At 42.0% G+C, this 17,951-nt stretch overlaps 2 protein-coding genes across 2 annotated transcripts; both read left to right on the forward strand.

The window, feature by feature from the left end:
* The first annotated feature begins 434 nt into the window (after nt 1-434).
* On the forward strand, nt 435-11,132 carry keap1b (kelch-like ECH-associated protein 1b). Its single transcript, XM_070914753.1, has 6 exons — nt 435-1,473; nt 2,416-2,661; nt 4,426-5,102; nt 6,484-6,689; nt 7,040-7,216; nt 8,122-11,132. The coding sequence occupies exons 1-6, from the start codon at nt 1,168-1,170 to the stop codon at nt 8,385-8,387; spliced, it is 1,878 nt and encodes a 625-aa protein (XP_070770854.1). The 5' UTR covers nt 435-1,167; the 3' UTR covers nt 8,388-11,132.
* An 823-nt stretch (nt 11,133-11,955) lies between these two features.
* LOC139295514 (volume-regulated anion channel subunit LRRC8C) lies at nt 11,956-16,869 on the forward strand. Its single transcript, XM_070917712.1, has 3 exons — nt 11,956-11,968; nt 12,703-12,861; nt 14,350-16,869. Exons 2-3 carry the CDS (start codon nt 12,721-12,723, stop codon nt 16,636-16,638), a joined length of 2,430 nt encoding a protein of 809 aa, XP_070773813.1. The 5' UTR covers nt 11,956-11,968; nt 12,703-12,720; the 3' UTR covers nt 16,639-16,869.
* The last annotated feature ends 1,082 nt before the right edge of the window (nt 16,870-17,951 follow it).

The following is a 17,951-nucleotide window of genomic DNA, read 5'->3' on the forward strand; positions in this document are numbered from 1 at the left end:
GTGTAAGTGGATAGAAAGCGACTGGTGCAGAGCCACTTGTTGCATAAGACGGTGTGTTTGTCAGCTTTAGCAGATGAGTGCATTGATGTGTGCACAGATTTAAACACTGGCAGGATTTAAATAAACTTTATGTTTTTAAATAGTTTCAGTGCCTTTAGTGAGGTATCAGGCCTCTTTATGTGCAGACAAGCTCACTGTCTCTCTCCCTCTTTTTTTTCCCCAGCTGTCAGCTGAGCCAAAAGCTTCCTAGTCAACACAGCGGTGCAAACAAATTCCTTAGCTTGGGCAACCTCGAGGAAGGCGTCTCCGGAGAAAGCTACTGAACCAACCCCCCCCCCCCAACATTCCCAAGGGCTCCAAGTTACACTTATGACACTTCTGGCACTCGACCCTGTTTTTTTTTTCTTCCCCCTGTCAGAGTCAACAATCCCTCTACTGCCTCATCTACAGTATCTGACTCTGCAGCTCTCAGCTGAAGTGTAGCCCTCTGAAGGGAGCTTTAATTATTACCTCTTTTAAATTGAAGCAGTAAATCAGACTCTCTTCTTTTTTCCCCCAGCTCTAGAATAATCAATATGCGAGACTGCACTGCCCCAGTGGTGAATCTGGCAAGGATTTAGGTTCATCTTAAGATAAATTTATTTGTTTTTTGCTTTGATGATATCTGATTAATTTGAAACGTGCACAATTGAAATACATTTGGTGACAAGACAACTAGACGAGAGAAAGACCATTTTTATTTGTCTGGGTTTCTGTAGAGTGGAAAGACAAACACTTGGAAGTTAACCCTTGGAAAAAGCCAGAGGAATCCTGAAACCAAGACATTTTGATAATGTTGGAGCTGCAACATGTAAAAGCGCAACCTGCCATGACTGGCAGCTCACACAGAAGTCCCTAGTAATGCCATAATGAGCGGTATGGCTGGACTCAAGTACTGAACAGAGCAAGGAAATCCTCATGTCCACATAAATCAGACTCCAATTCTTCCACAAGCAAAAAAAATCAGGCATACCCAGGAGAGCCTGGAGCTTTCCGTTAAGCCCTCTGCCAGGTTTCAGTTCAAACTCTTCTTTATTTTACCCATGCCTGCGCCTGGTGCAAGGATGCCCCACAACGCTGCCCGCTGTTCTTGAGAAAGAGAGTAAGGAGGAGGAGAACGGGTAGGAAATGACAGAGTGCCTGACAGAATGCAAAGCGCTGGTGACTCCGTCCACGCGCAACGGCCACCGCGTCTTCAGCTACACACTAGAAAGCCACACGGCGGCCGCCTTCGCCATCATGAACGAGCTGCGTCTGGAGCGTCAGCTCTGCGACGTCACGCTGCGCGTGCGCTACAAAGACCTGGAGGCGGTGGACTTTGTGGCTCACAAGGTGGTGTTGGCCTCCTCGTCGCCGGTCTTCAGGGCCATGTTCACCAACGGCCTGAAGGAGTGCGGTATGGAGTTGGTGCCCATCGAGGGGATCCATCCCAGGGTGAGTCAGATGTCATCTTTCCTCCACAGAAATGTTTTTGACGTACCGTTCCACTCACAGACCATTGAAGATGAGTCAGTGTCTCATCACAGTAAAGGTGGCTGGAGTTCTGACTGTCTTAAAGGTGTTAGGTGTTATTTTGAGACATCCGAATAATGATCATCAAAGGATCAGACAGTTGCATTTTTATTTGTTTGACACTAGATTGTATTGGCCCAATATTTACTATATTGCTTTCCAACACAAAACAGGATTGTTTACAGCACTAAACAGGAATATTACCATTATTCTTCTTTCATAAACCTGTGTTTAAGTTAAAGGTCTCAGCGTCTTGCCGTAGCAGCATCAACCTTACAACAAGAACCAATGGGTTTTATGGGAAATGTCCTAATTTCAAAAACATTTGAATTTTCACAGTGGTTTGGTGTGCGATCGAGGCTATTGATTGCTTTGTATGTCTCCCTTTTGTTACTGATTAGACCACAGTATAATTATCAGAATACATTATTATTATTATATTATTATATCAGTAATGTACAAAGACGAATGGTTGTGTACTTGACACAAGTTGCACTTTTGAAAATGAAGATTTTACTCTGTGCAGTTGAAGTATACACAGTGAAAAGTACAGTAAATCTTGGCAGCGTACACTTAGTTTGACCTTTTTTACTTACCCTGGGTGTTTGCTAAGCTCATGTAGGTAATGCACACATGGACACAGCATCTCCTGTTAGCTTACGAGATGCCAATCTGTCTGTCCTTCGGGAGAGAACTGAATAGGCACACAAATAGAGCCTTATTTTTCCTCCTTTTTCTCTCCCATTAACTTTCTCTTGTGTGAACTCTATCCCTCTTCAACCCTCTCCTTCTCCCTCTTCTGTACTTCAAACCTTCCCCTATTCATTCTTTCTTTCTTTCTTTCTTTCTTTCTCGCTGGCTCAGGTTATGGACCGGCTGATAGAGTTTGCCTACACAGCCAGCATCTCTGTAGGGGAGAAGTGTGTGATTCACGTGATGAACGGCGCCGTCATGTACCAGATCGACAGCGTGGTCAAGGCCTGCTGTGATTTCCTCGTCCAGCAGCTCGACCCCAGCAACGCCATTGGCATCGCCAATTTTGCCGAGCAGATTGGTTGCACAGAGCTCCACCAGAAGGCCCGCGAGTACATCTACATGAACTTCAGCCAGGTGAAGCTTAAGCTCAGCTTGTTTTTGTTTTGGGGCATTTTTGCTCTTATTTGATAGTTGAAAGTGTAGAAATATGCAACAAAGGTCCCTAGCTGGGGACATTATAGTTATGTAGTATGTGTCTCAACCATTAGGCTTCCAGGATGCCCCATAAACTCTGTCTTGAAAGGACTGCAGTCACAAGCATGAGATGAAACTTGGCTCGCTACCTGTTGTTGTCATCTGATCTGATCTGATCGAGCACTGCCAGGTGCCATGTAATTGTTAATTAGCGGCAAATGAGTTATCTATGAATTTTAATGGTACCATTTAGTGGCTTAAAAAATGATTGGGTTCGCTTAATTTGAGGCTAGTGACATGCTCATTCCAAAAGTTTGAGCAGCTTAAGTAATGCTCACGTAATCTAAAAGTGATGAAATGATAATCACATTTTTCCTACTAAAACAGTTAGAAATGTGTCTGCACAGCCCCTAACTGAAAAAAGAAACTGAGCTTCCCTTTTTTTAGTCATTTTTGTACCAGGGGATTTCATGTGAAAGGTGTTTCGTGGCGTGTGTTAATGCTGTTTCACTTGTTCCAATGTGGTTTCTGCTGGTTGACTTTTCTGCTTCAGACCTGCTCACCACTGGCCCGTCAAGAATGCAAGCTATGAGTCATGATGTGGTTTTACCTGTGGTTTTAGCCTACCTGACTGCATGATATAGCAGCACAATGAGGCACAAAAGAAATGAAACGACACTCTATTGATCACTGATGAGATGATAAGATGAGTTTACTGAAGTCATGCAGAGGCAGGTTAGTCTGCTCACTGAGACACAGATGACGCATCTACGTGATATCTATCGGTGGTTCAGTCTTTCATAAATGATGTGCTTTTCTTTACAAAAAGAATCATCAGCAAGTAAATAAATTGAGGTCTTTCCATCTGCTTTTTATATATAAAAAAAGAATTATGGGAAACGTAAATAAAGAGAGCCTTTTTCTAAAACAATTTTGTGTTTCTCAAAACAAAAGATACAAGTATAATGTTTTATGCATACATGCCTCTGTGAATTTGGTTTAAAATGTACTACGACTCCCAAGGCAGGAAGCCAGATTTCCTGGCTGTTCAGTCCGTATCCTAGTTTAAATGAGCCTTATCTTGTTACTGTGTTGTCTCCCACATGATCTTGACATTTGACTGGACAGTGTCACACAAAGGCATGATTTTGGTCTTGGCCTGGTTTTGGATCTATTGAAACAGTTCGTCATTCGCTGTTTAGTGTTTACTGACAGTTGTTTTATTTGATCGGAACAATTAAATACAACACAACGAACTTGGTTCATCTACAGAAAATAAATCGGCAACTATTTTCAGAAAAAATGTCCACAATTTGCTACTTTCTTTGGTCTTGTGTGATGGTAAACTGAATATCTTTGGGTCGTTCAGGAAATCAAGCTATCTGAAGATGTCACCTTGGCCTTAAGGACACTGCGATGGGCATTTTTAACAAGTTTCTGATATTTTATGGACCAAATGATCAATCGATTAATTGAGAAAACAATCAGATTAATTGATGATGAGAATAATCCTTAGTTGCACCCTTGAATTGTAATCTGCTTTCCTCAACATAGTTGTTTGAATTCCACTTTTTATATTTTCATGACTAACAGACACTCGAGTATACATTTGTTTGGATTCCTTCTCTATAGTTAATTGATCAAAGCTCAGCACTTGCATTATAAAAGGTTTTTAATAGTTTTCGTCCATTCTCCTGTCCCTAGGTGGCGACCCAGGAGGAGTTTTTCAACTTGTCCCACTGCCAGCTGGTCACCCTCATCAGCCGCGATGAGCTCAACGTGCGCTGTGAGTCCGAAGTCTTCCAGGCATGTGTGGCCTGGGTACGCTACGACCGGGAGAACCGGCGACCGTACGTCCAGGCCCTACTCCAGGCTGTCCGCTGCCATTCCCTCACCCCCAACTTCCTGCAGGCCCAGCTGCAGTCTCTGGAATGGGACCCCCAGTGTAAAGACTACCTGGCTCAGATCTTCCAGGATCTCACCCTCCACAAACCCACCAAAGTCATTTCTTGCCGAACGCCCAAGGTGCCGCAGCTCATCTACACAGCAGGGGGATATTTCCGTCAGTCCCTCAGCTACCTGGAGGCGTATAACCCCTGCACAGGAGCCTGGCTGAGGCTAGCTGACTTGCAAGTACCCCGCAGTGGCCTAGCAGCCTGTGTGATCAGTGGGCTTTTCTACGCCGTTGGGGGAAGAAACAACGCGCCCGATGGCAACATGGACTCGAATGCGCTGGACTGCTACAATCCCATGAACAACTGCTGGCTGCCGTGCGCACCAATGAGCGTACCCAGGAACCGAATCGGAGTCGGTGTCATCGATGGCATGATATATGCGGTTGGTGGATCACATGGGTGCATTCATCACAATAGTGTTGAAAGGTAAGCGAAAGGAGCTGTTAATGGAAGAGGCTGGTGTCATTTTATATTTTTTCTTTTTTATCTTCCAACAATTCCCCTGAAGAGACCAAATCCTGAATTTATTCTGCTAACAGGTATAGTCAGTGTAGCCACAGCCTGATTTATTGTTGGTAATAAAATATATAACACCAACCTTATACTTTAACTAGCAACAGGTAAACCTACTCTCACTGTGCTGCAGGTGTGCTTTGATTTGTGCCTGGTTGTTTTAAAAGCCCATTGCATTGAGTTTTATTTGACTGTCTATATGTCAGTGGTGTTGTCTTAGTGTATTGATTCAGTAATAAATAAGCAATAGGATATGTACACAGCATTTAGTCAATGAGTGCCACAACGGCAGGAATTAACTTGTTTTTGTTCCACTGCCTGTAATATATTTTTAGTTCCAACAAAGCTTCAATCAGGAAGCTTCAGTCTACAGGGAAATATTTTTGTGTCGTAAAAACTGAACAGTAAATCACATGGTGGCTAAAAATAGAATTTCAAAATTTTCATCGTCTTTCTCAACCCCGTTCGAACTCTTGAACTCATGTCCACTACTTGTCTCACTTAATATATTCAAAAGAAAACATTGAGTTAACTATAACTCCTTCACACGGTTTATAATTCACAACTTTTGTTTGTTGAGCTTCTTCTCAACAGTTGGTCTGGGCAGTGAGCCAGCAACAGCAAACATTTTAATGAACAATGAAAGGATGGAGGATGTTAAGCACCATCAACATGTCCCACCAACAAGTGTTAAACGTATTTGTCCTGCTGTGTAGGCATGACTCAAACCCAGACAGGGACCTGTGGCACAACTGTTAACCTGACTGGTTGTCAGTAATACAGACTGTATTGATGACTCTGACTTTGGTCCTCAGATGACACAGAGAGTAGTGACAAATATTAACCAGGCACACCACAGTGACTATGAGGAGGGAGCATGCCTAACCTGTCTGCATGACCTTGTAATAGAATCAGAGACTACAAATGGTGAAAATGGACCCAAATGGATCAGTGCAAGGCAGGTTCAATTCCCAGTGAGAGGACCTCTGGTTTGGTTGTACATCTCAGCAAACAAAATTACCTGTGTTTCTCGTGGGGTTCTCGAGGGTTCTCGTACTTGTGTGAACCTCCCATGTGTTACACCCTCTGTGAAGTTCATCAGTGGCAGGTGAAAAGAGGCAGATGGCGACACGGGAAGCAAGTTTCTGTCCGCAGCTCTCACTGAGCTGGCAGTTACACAGGTTAGCAGTCATAGGGAATTTGGGTTTCCAAATTAGGAGAATATGGGAAAATAAATCCTAGAAATTAATAACAACAATGAAACTAATCAATACGTGTTTTTCGTACTCTGCAGGTATGATCCAGAAAGGGACCAGTGGCAGCTGGTAGCCCCCATGTTGACACGGCGTATCGGTGTGGGTGTTACGGTCATCAACCGGCTGCTTTACGCTGTGGGGGGGTTTGACGGGGCCAACCGGCTCAGCTCCTGTGAGTGCTACAACCCTGAGAGGGATGAGTGGAAGACCATGGCCCCCATGAACACTGTGCGCTCCGGAGCTGGTAAGGAAGAGATGGAAAGCTGCTTTCTAATGAAAACCTTGTCCACTTGGACAACTCTTAATTGGCTGAGCAAGGTTCCATCCATATTGTTTTCATCTGCTTCAACAGGCCCTCTGATCTGTGCTGTTGAGATCAAAAAAGGGATTTCATGTTGAATGGATTTACACAACCTCCAGAATATCTGTGTAAATGACAGAGCAGAGATTCACTTATTTTAAACTTTATCAAATACATAAACTCACCGGTAGTTTTGCAAACTCTGGTGCATGCTTGCAGCATTTTCTACTGTGTGCCCACATGTAGATTAAGTCATCTAACTCTTGAATAAACTAACCTTTGACTCTTTTCAGGTGTGTGCTCACTGGGCAATCAGATCTTTGTGATGGGCGGCTACGATGGTACCAACCAGCTGAACACAGTGGAGCGCTATGATGTGGAAACTGATACGTGGAGCTTTGCTGCCTCCATGAGGCACCGACGCAGTGCTCTGGGAGTCACTGCATTACATGGACGCATCTATGTAATGGGTGAGTAGTCGTGTAACTTGACATATTTCTATGGACCCTTTCTAACCCTAACCCTAACCCTTTATTCCTAATGTTAATGAGGACATTCTTATCCAGGCATCTTTGTTTTTCAGTTACACTTTGTAGAGATAACGTTTTGCTCATGAAACAAGATGGTTTATTTCTTCACTGAAGCAAGTCTGTTATTTTCAGTTTGCCCAAGGAAACCTATTAAAAAGCCAAGAATGGTGAAACATATTACATATTATATCACATATAAAAATGAATAAATAAGGAATGTCCTGCTTTTATAGTTTGTCAATCAAACACAGCACAATGCTAAATATCATAATCGTGGCAGATGTATCAAAGGTTGATCCATGTATTGTTAATCAAATTCAATCATGAGCTGTTTGTAACATTGCAATGAAAAACAATCACAATTTGATTCCCTTTACGTGTCCCTGTAAACCGCGTGGAGAGTCAGCATTAACAATACCGGAGCTCTGGAACTGGCACCCATAACGCTCCGTCACTTGAGTCAGACTAGAGGACTACAAGTGTGAAAATGAAAACAAATCTTGGGGTGCGGAGTTAGAAAGAAGTGAGTTTACCAGACCTCTGTGGCTCGCTCCTTATCTCTGCTTGAGGCTGGCAGCACGAGCACATTAGCCGTACTAGCATAACACACCAGAATATCTGACCAAACTGCCGGCAGACTGGTTGCATTATGGGTAATGTAGGCTCCAGGTTTTGACACGGAAGAAAATGTGTGGAATAAAAAAACATGATATCTCTGATTCTGCTGCATTGATTTTGATATTTTGTTTAACTGTCCATCGTGAGTTCGACAGTGTTATTGTCGTGCAATCTTAAATCGGTGGAGTACAGAACTATATTCATAGATGTCAATGTCATGTTTTCAGGAGGATATGATGGCAACACTTTCCTGGACAGTGTGGAGTGTTACGACCCAGAGAAGGACACCTGGTCGGAGGTGACACACATGACGTCAGGGCGCAGCGGCGTGGGTGTGGCCGTTACCATGGAGCCGTGCCAGAAAGAACTGCCACAGTGTCAGAACTCTGAGAGGGAGAACGGTGCTGCGTCACCGGCCTATCAGTCAGCCAACTCCGGTTTTAGCTCTCACCACAATCAGCGGCACAGCGGGCCCTTCGGCAAAGGCACATGAGGCTCATCGCTGGACCCTGTCACACACGCACATACACAGACGAGCACCCCAAAACTCCACTCAGTCTTCCCAGATCAAAAGAAAGACCCACACAACTGATTAGAGACAGGTCAGCTGAAACACGACCTACTGATTCTCTGATTCACTGATTCTCGAGATCACACACTTTAGTTAAAAAAGTCATTTGAGTGTCCGCGTTGGACTTTCCAACTCAAGTATAGCCCCAGAATCCTACAGTCCAGTTTTCAAGACCTAAAATCATAAATTAGTTTGTGGTTAATTATGTTTCGCCAAATCTGAGAGACCTCAGTCCGTCTGTGTGTTCAGATGTGATATTTGACGTCCTCCGTTATCTCCGGGGTTTGAGCCATGGGAGGAAAGGGCTGCATACTGTACTAAAAAGGGCCATTTACTGGCTCAAAAAGTCATCAGGGGCTCTTTATACTTCAAGATCAACCCATGCAAAAGTTCAATCTGAGGGGAGAAAAAAAGAAATTCATATGATCCCTTTTTTTTTTTAGAATAAAAAGACAAAAAAAGTAGCATTTGTCAACATAGGCAGTAGAGTTCAAAGTGCCATTACAATGCCTGTGGGCATTATTGTCATCAGTATATATTGTCTTGAGGTGCTTTTAATGGAAAGGCACAGACAGAGTCACTGTGGTGTGTAGAAATTGGTGAAGTTAACCCAGACAACCACAAGATGAAGCTTAAACATGACGGTGGGCCTCATGCAAGAACATTCTCTGTATTCTCATCCCAAACCTCTCTTTACTTTTTTTCCATGACATTTGCTTCTACGAGTTCTGAGTCACGTTCAGCAAACTTTCTTAACTGCACAAACTTGTTGTAAATTTCAGCCTGATGAAATTCTCCTGTTCATGAGTAGACACACATTTGTGAGATTTCATCATTTGCGTAATCATCACACCCAAATTGCTATATAGGGCTACTCGTTCCACTCCATTTGTGGACAAAATCATCAAGAGCCAAACAAAAATAATTTCACACTTCAAGTACTGATGTTGGAAATCAGCAGACCATGATCTGACATTTGTTGGGGTCTGTACCAAACAGACATCTCGGCAGCACTACAGTGCTTCATTAAAATTCTGTTTGTCACACATTTGACCTTTTTATCAAAAAATCGTAGCTTTTGGACTTGGCCATATTGCGATTTCGATAATTTGATTAATTGTTCAGTCCTAGTGATGTCCAGGGAGCTTGACACGGACGAGAGAATATATTCCATTAAACAGAAAGTGATGTTACACTGTTGGGTGTTGTAACGGAGGGTGTTCACCTGGACAGTGACACGCATAAAGACCCTGAGGCCGCTGACGGAGTTGTTTTTCAAGCAACCGCTGAATTGTATAAGTCATTCCAAAGTATGGCCGTAAAATCTCAAGAAAAAAACAACATATTTAAACAATTTCTTTCCAATTAAGGCATTATAATTCTTCAAACAAGTGTTTTCCCCTGTAGAGAAATGTATCTGTACATGACTCATGTGAATTTTGTTTGTAAGAAAATTCATCATTGTCACAAATTCTTTTAAATCACTGCGTCAATTTAAGATTGAATCTTTTCAGACAAGTTGTTCTTTTGCGAGGCCCAAAGTCTCAAATTCATGTGTTGCTACAAGAGAAGCAGGACCTTCAAGTAACTGCATAGTAACAAATGTGTCCTTTCGCTAATAGCCACGGGTAGTTCATTAAATGTGAGATTTCTGGAAAAGGTGTTGGCATATTATTGAGTGTTGCCTCTTGTAGGGCCGTCAGAGAGTCAAAGCCCTGTATATTTGGTATGCGGAGTGCCAAGAGAATGAAGAAACAGGGTCTGACTTTGTTTAGAGGAAAGGGAATACTGTAGCATTTAAAAACGTTGATTCAGACATCTCACAGAATGTGTTTTATAAAAACACTAATTACAGACTGAACTGAGAACTTCCCCTTACAGTCGACTCTTTTGATTTTCACGTCCACCAGACCTCAGAAACAGAAGTGACCATGTTTGTGCATTAGTGTTCAGATATTGTATGCTAATGACAAAAACTTGCTTAAAGAAGTGTATTTGTAACAGCAATTTAAGCTACAAAGGTTTTTAAGTGATGTTTTGTACATTGATATTCTAAGAAGTCTTGTACAGAATTTCAGAGCTCACTTTTTTATTTATTTGTTCAGATCCTTTTGGTTTTTTCTCGTTACTCTAAACTGACATCAGCTTTGTATTGAATTGGACTCTGGTGTTGAGTAACTAGCATGCATTGTAACTAAGTAGGAATGCCTGTTAATGCTAATTTTGGATGTTTGTAAAAAGAAATTTGATTCACTTCGAAAGGGACTTTTTTTTCCTGTCCATCAGTAGTTAGAATGGAAATTAGAATATTTAAGGTCTGCTTTGTACATTTTTTTTTCCAGCAAAAAAATACCCTGTACAATAAAACATTGTAAAGTAAAATATATGTTTACTGTACTGGTGTAGTCATGTAATGATTTGTTCGCTCAGATCTGTGGACATCTTTTGTTACTTTTATTTAGCCCCTAACCACATGAATATTTGTTTTAATGTGAAGCATCTACCTAATGTGGTTTGTGTCAAGAAATATTGGTAATACTTAAGTTTATTCAAAGCAGCAGTAGCCACTGGAGGGAGCTAAAGCTCTTTTACACTGAACAAAACCTTTACCTGTATCATATATTATCATGATATCTAACAAGAACAAGTCAGTGTTACCAATTTAGGTTTCACTGTAGATGCCAATAGTCACAATTTGCTTTGTTTTTTATTTTGTCTTCCAGTCAGTCTAAACCTGTGGCAAGTATGCCATTAATCGACCACCCATGATTGCTGCCAACACATCTAATTTCCTTTCTAAACCTGGCAGGTGGATGAGAAAGACCTTTATTATATTATCCAAGAGGAAAACGTCCCTGATTATGTGGGCTTACAAGAGGATCAAGACATAATCCTGTCAAACATAGAAAGACCACAGCGCCCTCAACAAAGGAAATGTCCTCAGGTAAAAAACAAAAAAAGCAGTCTGAGCTGTAAATGTAGTTGTAGTAACTGTAGGGGACAAATATGTGCTGTAATATATTTCAGATGGATGTTTTACATCAAATATTTTACACAAGTCAAAGTGATCTATACACCTAAATTCAGCAGGAAATTATTATTTTTCTTTGTATTCATTCATGTTATCACAGATGGCCTAACAAAATTACAACAAAATTAAAATGAGTGAAAATGGAATAAAATACGACTAAAAAATGACAAGATGACAAGTAACTTTGCGGTGTGTGTTTTGTAAAAGGACAACGGAGTAATAGTGTTACACCAGCAACATTATCTGTGAGAAGAGATTTGGGAATTAAAGATGTATTAATCATGTCCTCATAGCCTATAGTAGGACACTATTTATTACTTGGACTGGCTTGTTGGGGATGGGTTTATTTTGAAAATCCTGTCCGGATGTCTTGTGTTGTTTGTCGCTACCTTGACACCGGTGCGCTCGTCTCCAACGATGAAAAAAGGCTCCCGAGTCCCACCGGACGCCAGAGGATCCTCTTCGGACGCAGGTGAGTGAAATCCACCTGTTTAAAGCTGAACACGACAGATTTCTGACTGCGTTGTCCGTGCTGATGTTTGGATACACACTGAAACTATTTTGAAGACATTAATAGTTAATGGACGGTAGTTAATAATAGGTAACACTAAAGGTGTTTTTTTGTGACTTCGCAATTAAAGACCTCCAGTACTTTTCAATGATGTGACGTTGAAACGCCTCTTTTAATCAAAAAGAAACAACACTGTTTAGAGAGACGATTAAAATCCCACAAAAAGTTTGGCTTGGTCTCCTGCAATACTTTGTCTGTTTGTTTACTCGTGTTAATTGTAGTTTTTGAGAAAGCAAACTGGTTAATTGATTTGGATGTAGTGGTAGTATAACAGGGGTTGAGCATTTGTTAGATTTTTTTTTTTTTTTTTTACCAAATGACTTACTATCAGGCATAAATACCTCAAAAATGTCCTCAACCCTTTCCTGGAGAGTTACTTTTTGTTGTCAAACTAGTTTATCCACTCTGAATCCGCTAGAGGAGCAGGCTGCTCATTCACTCATTCAAAGCCATAGATACCTAAAGCGTGTAGTCACACAACAAATCGTGCTGTATGTTCTGTGTTAGGACATCATGTGTATCTTCTTGTGTCATATAACTTTAAAAACCTTTTGTCAAGATGTTCTCCAGAGACTGCACTGTGTTGAAAGCCTATTTTAGCCTCAGTGTTCACAGTGACTCTTTTCTTTCATCAGTGTGGAGCAGCAGCCAGGATGATCCCAGTGGGTGAATTCAGAAACCTCGGCGCAGAGCAGAGCTCAAAGTACCGGGTCCTGAAACCGTGGTGGGATGTTTTCTCAGAGTACCTGTGCATTGCTATGCTTATGATTGGAGTTTTTGGGTGCACCTTGCAGGTGAGGCTCCTATAAACCAGCCACTTTGTGACCATAAGCTCTTAAATCCTTAAATGTGAGCCTGTGGAAACAGATGTAGAAACAAAATTGTTACTAACCTAATACAGTCGAACTTGCCTGATGGGGGTAAAACATTTGCATCATTTTTACCTATTGGCATATCTGAATATTCTTGTTCCCACGCACCCTCCTCTCTATGTCACAGCCATTCCTACATTATCTGACCTCCAAGTCTGGCAAAAACACAGACAGTGTAACTGAACTCACTTGTCTCTCCTGACCCACTTTCTGCGGATTCAGATCACTAACTTGCTGCTTAATGTGTCTCTCACCACCTGATTATCATTTCTGTGTCATGTTAAAATAGCGCAGAAGGAAAGCAAAGGAATTAATATATAATCAGTCATAATAACTTATAAGTTCTGCTACTTATTTCCTTGTTTCATTCATACGTCTCTGTAGACAGTAGTTGTTTTATTAAAGAACAAAACCAACCAAGGCACTAAGTGTTTGTGAGTGAAAGATTAATTTGTCTTGATTAATGAGTAAGAGTGGATAATATGGATAAAATATTCTATCAAAGTATTTTCAATCTTATATAGCAATATCAATATATATCATAAGATTTCGTCTATTTTTCCTATTGTTAACAAATCCCGTAAAAAGATCAACATCAACAATAAACCGATCCTACTAAGAAGTAACCAAAGCCTGATGAAGCTAATTCCTCTGTGCCATAGACCTTCATTGTTGTCTAAAAGCCATTAAAAACACATCAAAGAGCCACACTCTGGGCACTGGGTGACATGTTTCTTCATTACAATGCACATGGGCACTGTAATTTCTTTTAGGTCAATCCTATATACATCACCAGAGCAACAAATGTGTTTTAATCCGCTGCTGAAAATAGTCCAGAAACGCTCTATTTTCTGTTACAAATTTGTGAAAAGCATCTTTTCAGATACAGATGTGTGACAAATTAAAGAAGAAAACAAGGAGGATGTGAGGATGACCCACCACTGACCACCATTCTTTTGATATTCCCTCATTTGGTGTTTTGATGATGATTCAGGTCCAAAATATTTCATAACTGATTAATTGGGTTGAGATCTGGTGACTGCGAAGACACACCATACAATGACCCCTCATGTCCTGTTGCAGTTTTATCTCTAATCTGTCACCTGTTGGCATATAACAGTTTAAATACATTCAAATACATTACTTTTGGAGTAGGTTCTCTCTACATTTGCTTGACTTTATTTTGAAGCTCCTTTAACAACGTTTTTTTTAAAGAATTTGAATACAAGGAGGTCTTCTTGTTTTCAATTCCGATATACTTTTGCTTGAATGGTACAATTGTCATGACTCTTGTCATGGTCTTTTGCCAAGAGACAGACTGTATGTGTATATAGCAAAACACATTGTCACATTTTCCTTTTATTTGTCTTCCCTTCCTCATGTATTGTTTCATTAATCTATTTCCCACAGCTCACCCAAGACAAGATTGCTTGTCTTCCCAGCCACTTCACCAGCCCGACGCCTGAAATTATCGACTGCAGCCACATCCGGAACTACAGAGAGAATGAGACGTCGCAGCACTCGCCGGTCAGACCTGTGAAGCCCATCATCCGGGAGGTGGTTGGTCACAAGAACAACCTGGACATCCACCAATACGTGTTTGTCAACCACTATTGCTACGAGAGATTTGTCCACTGGTATGCAAAGTTCTTCCCGTACCTCGTTGTGATCCACACTATGATCTTCATGGTAGCAAGCAGCTTCTGGTTCAAGTTCCCCGGGACGTCTTCCAAGATTGACCTCTTTGTTACCATCCTCGAGAAATGCTTTGATTCGCCCTGGACCACGAGGGCCCTGAGTGAGGTTTCTGAGGAGAGAGGAGAGGAGAAGCTGGTTAGTTGGAGGAGGAACACCATGTCAAAAGATACCACAGATCGACGAGCAGAGGATGAGGAGACTGTGGGGCTCATTCGCTCCTCGTCTGTCAAATCTAACCCAGAGAAGAAAAGTGCAGAGCCTCAGTCGACCCCCTCTGTCTTGGATAAGAAGGAAGGCGAGCAGGCCAAAGCTCTGTTTGAAAAGGTGAAGAAGTTCAGAACTCATGTAGAGGAAGCAGACATCTTGCATCTCATGTATGTGCTACAGACGTCACTGAAAGTCTTCAAGTTCCTTTTAATCATCATCTACACTGCAGTGCTGGTACCGAACATTGAGATAGTAGTGCGCTGTTATGTTCCTCCTGAGCTGACTGGTTTTGATATCTATTGCTGTAACCACAACAAAGCCCATCTTTTCTCCAAGCTTGCCTACTGCTATATCTGCTTTGTGGGAGTGTATGGACTTCTGTGCATCTACACCCTCTACTGGCTGTTTCATCGACCTCTAAAGGAGTATTACTTTGAGCAGGTCAGACTGGAGACGGGTATTAACGACATACCGGACGTGAAGAACGACTTTGCGTTCCTCCTGCACCTCGTGGACCAGTATGATGCTCTTTACTCTAAAAGATTTGCCGTCTTTCTCTCTGAGGTCAGTGAGAGCCACCTCCACCAGCTCAACCTGAACTATGAGTGGACCGCCAAAAAGCTGCGCGCCCGTCTCACCAGGAACGCCAGTAACCGATTGGAGCTCCCCCTGTTAATGTTGCCAGGGCTCCCCGACACAGTCTTTCAGATTCCGGAAGTGGAATCGCTCAAACTCGAGCAAGTTAAAAATGTCACCATCCCGGCTAGTGTGGCAAAGCTAGACTTGCTTCGGGAGTTATCGCTGATCTTCTGCCTTGCAAAGCTCCAGCTGCCTGCCCTGAACCACCTCAAGGAACATTTAAAGGTCTTGCGTCTAGTTTTTGAAAGTATAGAAGAGGTGCCCATGTGGATGTACGCCCTGCATGGCCTGGAGGAGTTACATCTGAATGGTCCTTTAACCAATGAGGTGTCCAGAGGTGCCACTCTGGACTCCCTCCGAGAGCTTAGAGCTCTGAGAGTCCTCACCCTCCACTCCAACCTTACTAAGATCCCACCCAGCTTAGTGGATGTTGCGTTGCAGCTGCAGCGGTTGTGCATCTATAACGAAGGTGTCAAGCTGCAAGCTTTCAGCAGCCTGAAGAAGTTAACCAACATAGTCTCATTGGAGTTAGTGGGCTGCGAGTTGGAGCGGATCCCAAGTGCTGTCTTCAGCCTGAACAATCTGCAGGAGTTGGACCTGAAGGAAAACAAACTTACCACCGTGGAGGAGATTCTGAGTTTACAGCACTGCAGGCGTTTAGTGACACTCAGACTGTGGCACAACAAAATCACTTACATCCCCGATCACATCAGTAAGCTGCACACCCTGGAGACACTGGACGTTAGCTGGAACAAGCTACGAAAGCTTCCCTCTCGGCTGTGTTTGTGCACCAAACTCAGGCACCTCGATGTCTCCCACAACCAGCTCACCTCTCTTCCTCCTGACATTGCCATCATGCAGGGCCTGCAGTTCTTCTCCGCAGCTTTCAACTGTTTAGAGACGCTGCCAGACGAGCTGTTCTCCTGTAAAAGGCTAAAGACGTTGGCTCTTGGAAACAACAGCCTGTCGTACCTCAGCTCCAGAGTGGCCGACCTGCCGCAGCTGGTCCGGCTGGAGATTAAAGGGAACCGTCTGGATTCACTACCTCTGGAGATAGGGGACTGTCCCTTGCTGTCTCTCAGTGGTCTGGTAGTAGATGACAAAGTGCTGGATGTGCTGCCATCAGATGTAAGGAGCAGGTTGACTAAAGCCTGACTTTGAGGAGCTAAGGGCTGTCATTGACTCATCTTTTCTCAGTGCAGCATGGTGGTCGATGGTGGTCTGACTTGTATGGAGAAAAGCATTAACAGAGAATGAATCCATGCCACTTGGAGGAGTTTTTTTATATAAAACAGGACAAAAGGATAGCCAAACACTGAAAAATGTCATCATCATCATCATCATCATCATGAAATGTGTCTTCAAATTTGTGTCAATGAATGAAAAATCAACTTGCACATGTTTTTGAAAATATTTTTTATGTATTTTCTTAAAAATGCCTTTTTTAAATAAATATTTGACAACGTTTATAGGTGTCCTATAAATACCTGACTGCATTTATTTAAAAGATATGGATTTTTATGTAGCTGGGTTTTACGGGTGTAGATCACACAGTAATAGAATATATTATAAATTCAGGGTCAGATTACTGTTGTGTGAACAAAACAAGGTTTGACCTTCAAATTGTTCTGGACAAGCATTTTCACGCAGACTCGTGTGTTTTGTTTACTGAATATTTTGTGGATCCCTCAGAGCACAAGTCGAGGGATTTCCAACTGTGCTGAATCCTGTTGGACAGGTTTTTACAGCCTGAAGAAGTGTTTCCCACAGGGCTGCAGCTCATGTTGCTCCCTTTCAGACACTAAACAAGTGGAGGGAGAGAAAGCCTTTCAGTAGCAGAATAAAAGGTATTCATCTCTTTGTTTACATATTCAGAGAAAAGACTAAGATCATAGATGGGATTATGAACCAGATACAAGTCAAGTCAGCGTGAAATGCCTTTTGGATGAGTAATGTATTGAGTGTAGTGATGTCTGTGTTGACGGGTGATACATTGGACATACAGTATATTCTTTTTTATGACACATTATGTATAAAGTAATGGCTTCCCTCGAATTTCACATTTGCTTCTCTGTTTTATTCTGTTATTATTTTTACTATCTCTTAAGCACAATTTAATTTTTACAGTAAAATATGAGGCAAACAGGATGTGATTTCCCAACAACACTTGAGTAGTAAAATTACCTAAAAATATGATGTTTGTTTGATCGCACATTTTACACATCATACTCTGGTGCAGATACATTTAGAGTGCCCTTTGAACACACTGGAACAAAGAAATAAAATTACTTAAAAGTAAAATTTGTTTAGTTTAAATTGGATACATTTCACTTCCTCTGTTCAGTCTCTCTCATACAAACAAATATGCACTTTCTGTCTTTCCCCCGATGTTCCCTCTATGTGCCAGCATGTCGGTGTCAAACTCAGACACACAAAAACACTTTTATGCCTCAGCCAGGACTTCCACT

This window comes from Enoplosus armatus, chromosome 2 (assembly GCF_043641665.1).
Source record: "Enoplosus armatus isolate fEnoArm2 chromosome 2, fEnoArm2.hap1, whole genome shotgun sequence".
Taxonomy (NCBI): domain Eukaryota; kingdom Metazoa; phylum Chordata; class Actinopteri; order Centrarchiformes; family Enoplosidae; genus Enoplosus; species Enoplosus armatus.

Bases quoted from the DNA above. Each gene is read 5' to 3' on its own strand.
- keap1b (XM_070914753.1), top strand. From the start codon at position 1,168: ATGACAGAGTGCCTGACAGAATGCAAAGCGCTGGTGACTCCGTCCACG. The intron at 1,474-2,415 runs GTGAGTCAGATG...TCGCTGGCTCAG, and splicing joins TCGAGGGGATCCATCCCAGG to GTTATGGACCGGCTGATAGA. The intron at 2,662-4,425 runs GTGAAGCTTAAG...TCCTGTCCCTAG, and splicing joins TCTACATGAACTTCAGCCAG to GTGGCGACCCAGGAGGAGTT.
- LOC139295514 (XM_070917712.1), top strand. From the start codon at position 12,721: ATGATCCCAGTGGGTGAATTCAGAAACCTCGGCGCAGAGCAGAGCTCA. The intron at 12,862-14,349 runs GTGAGGCTCCTA...TATTTCCCACAG, and splicing joins TTTTTGGGTGCACCTTGCAG to CTCACCCAAGACAAGATTGC.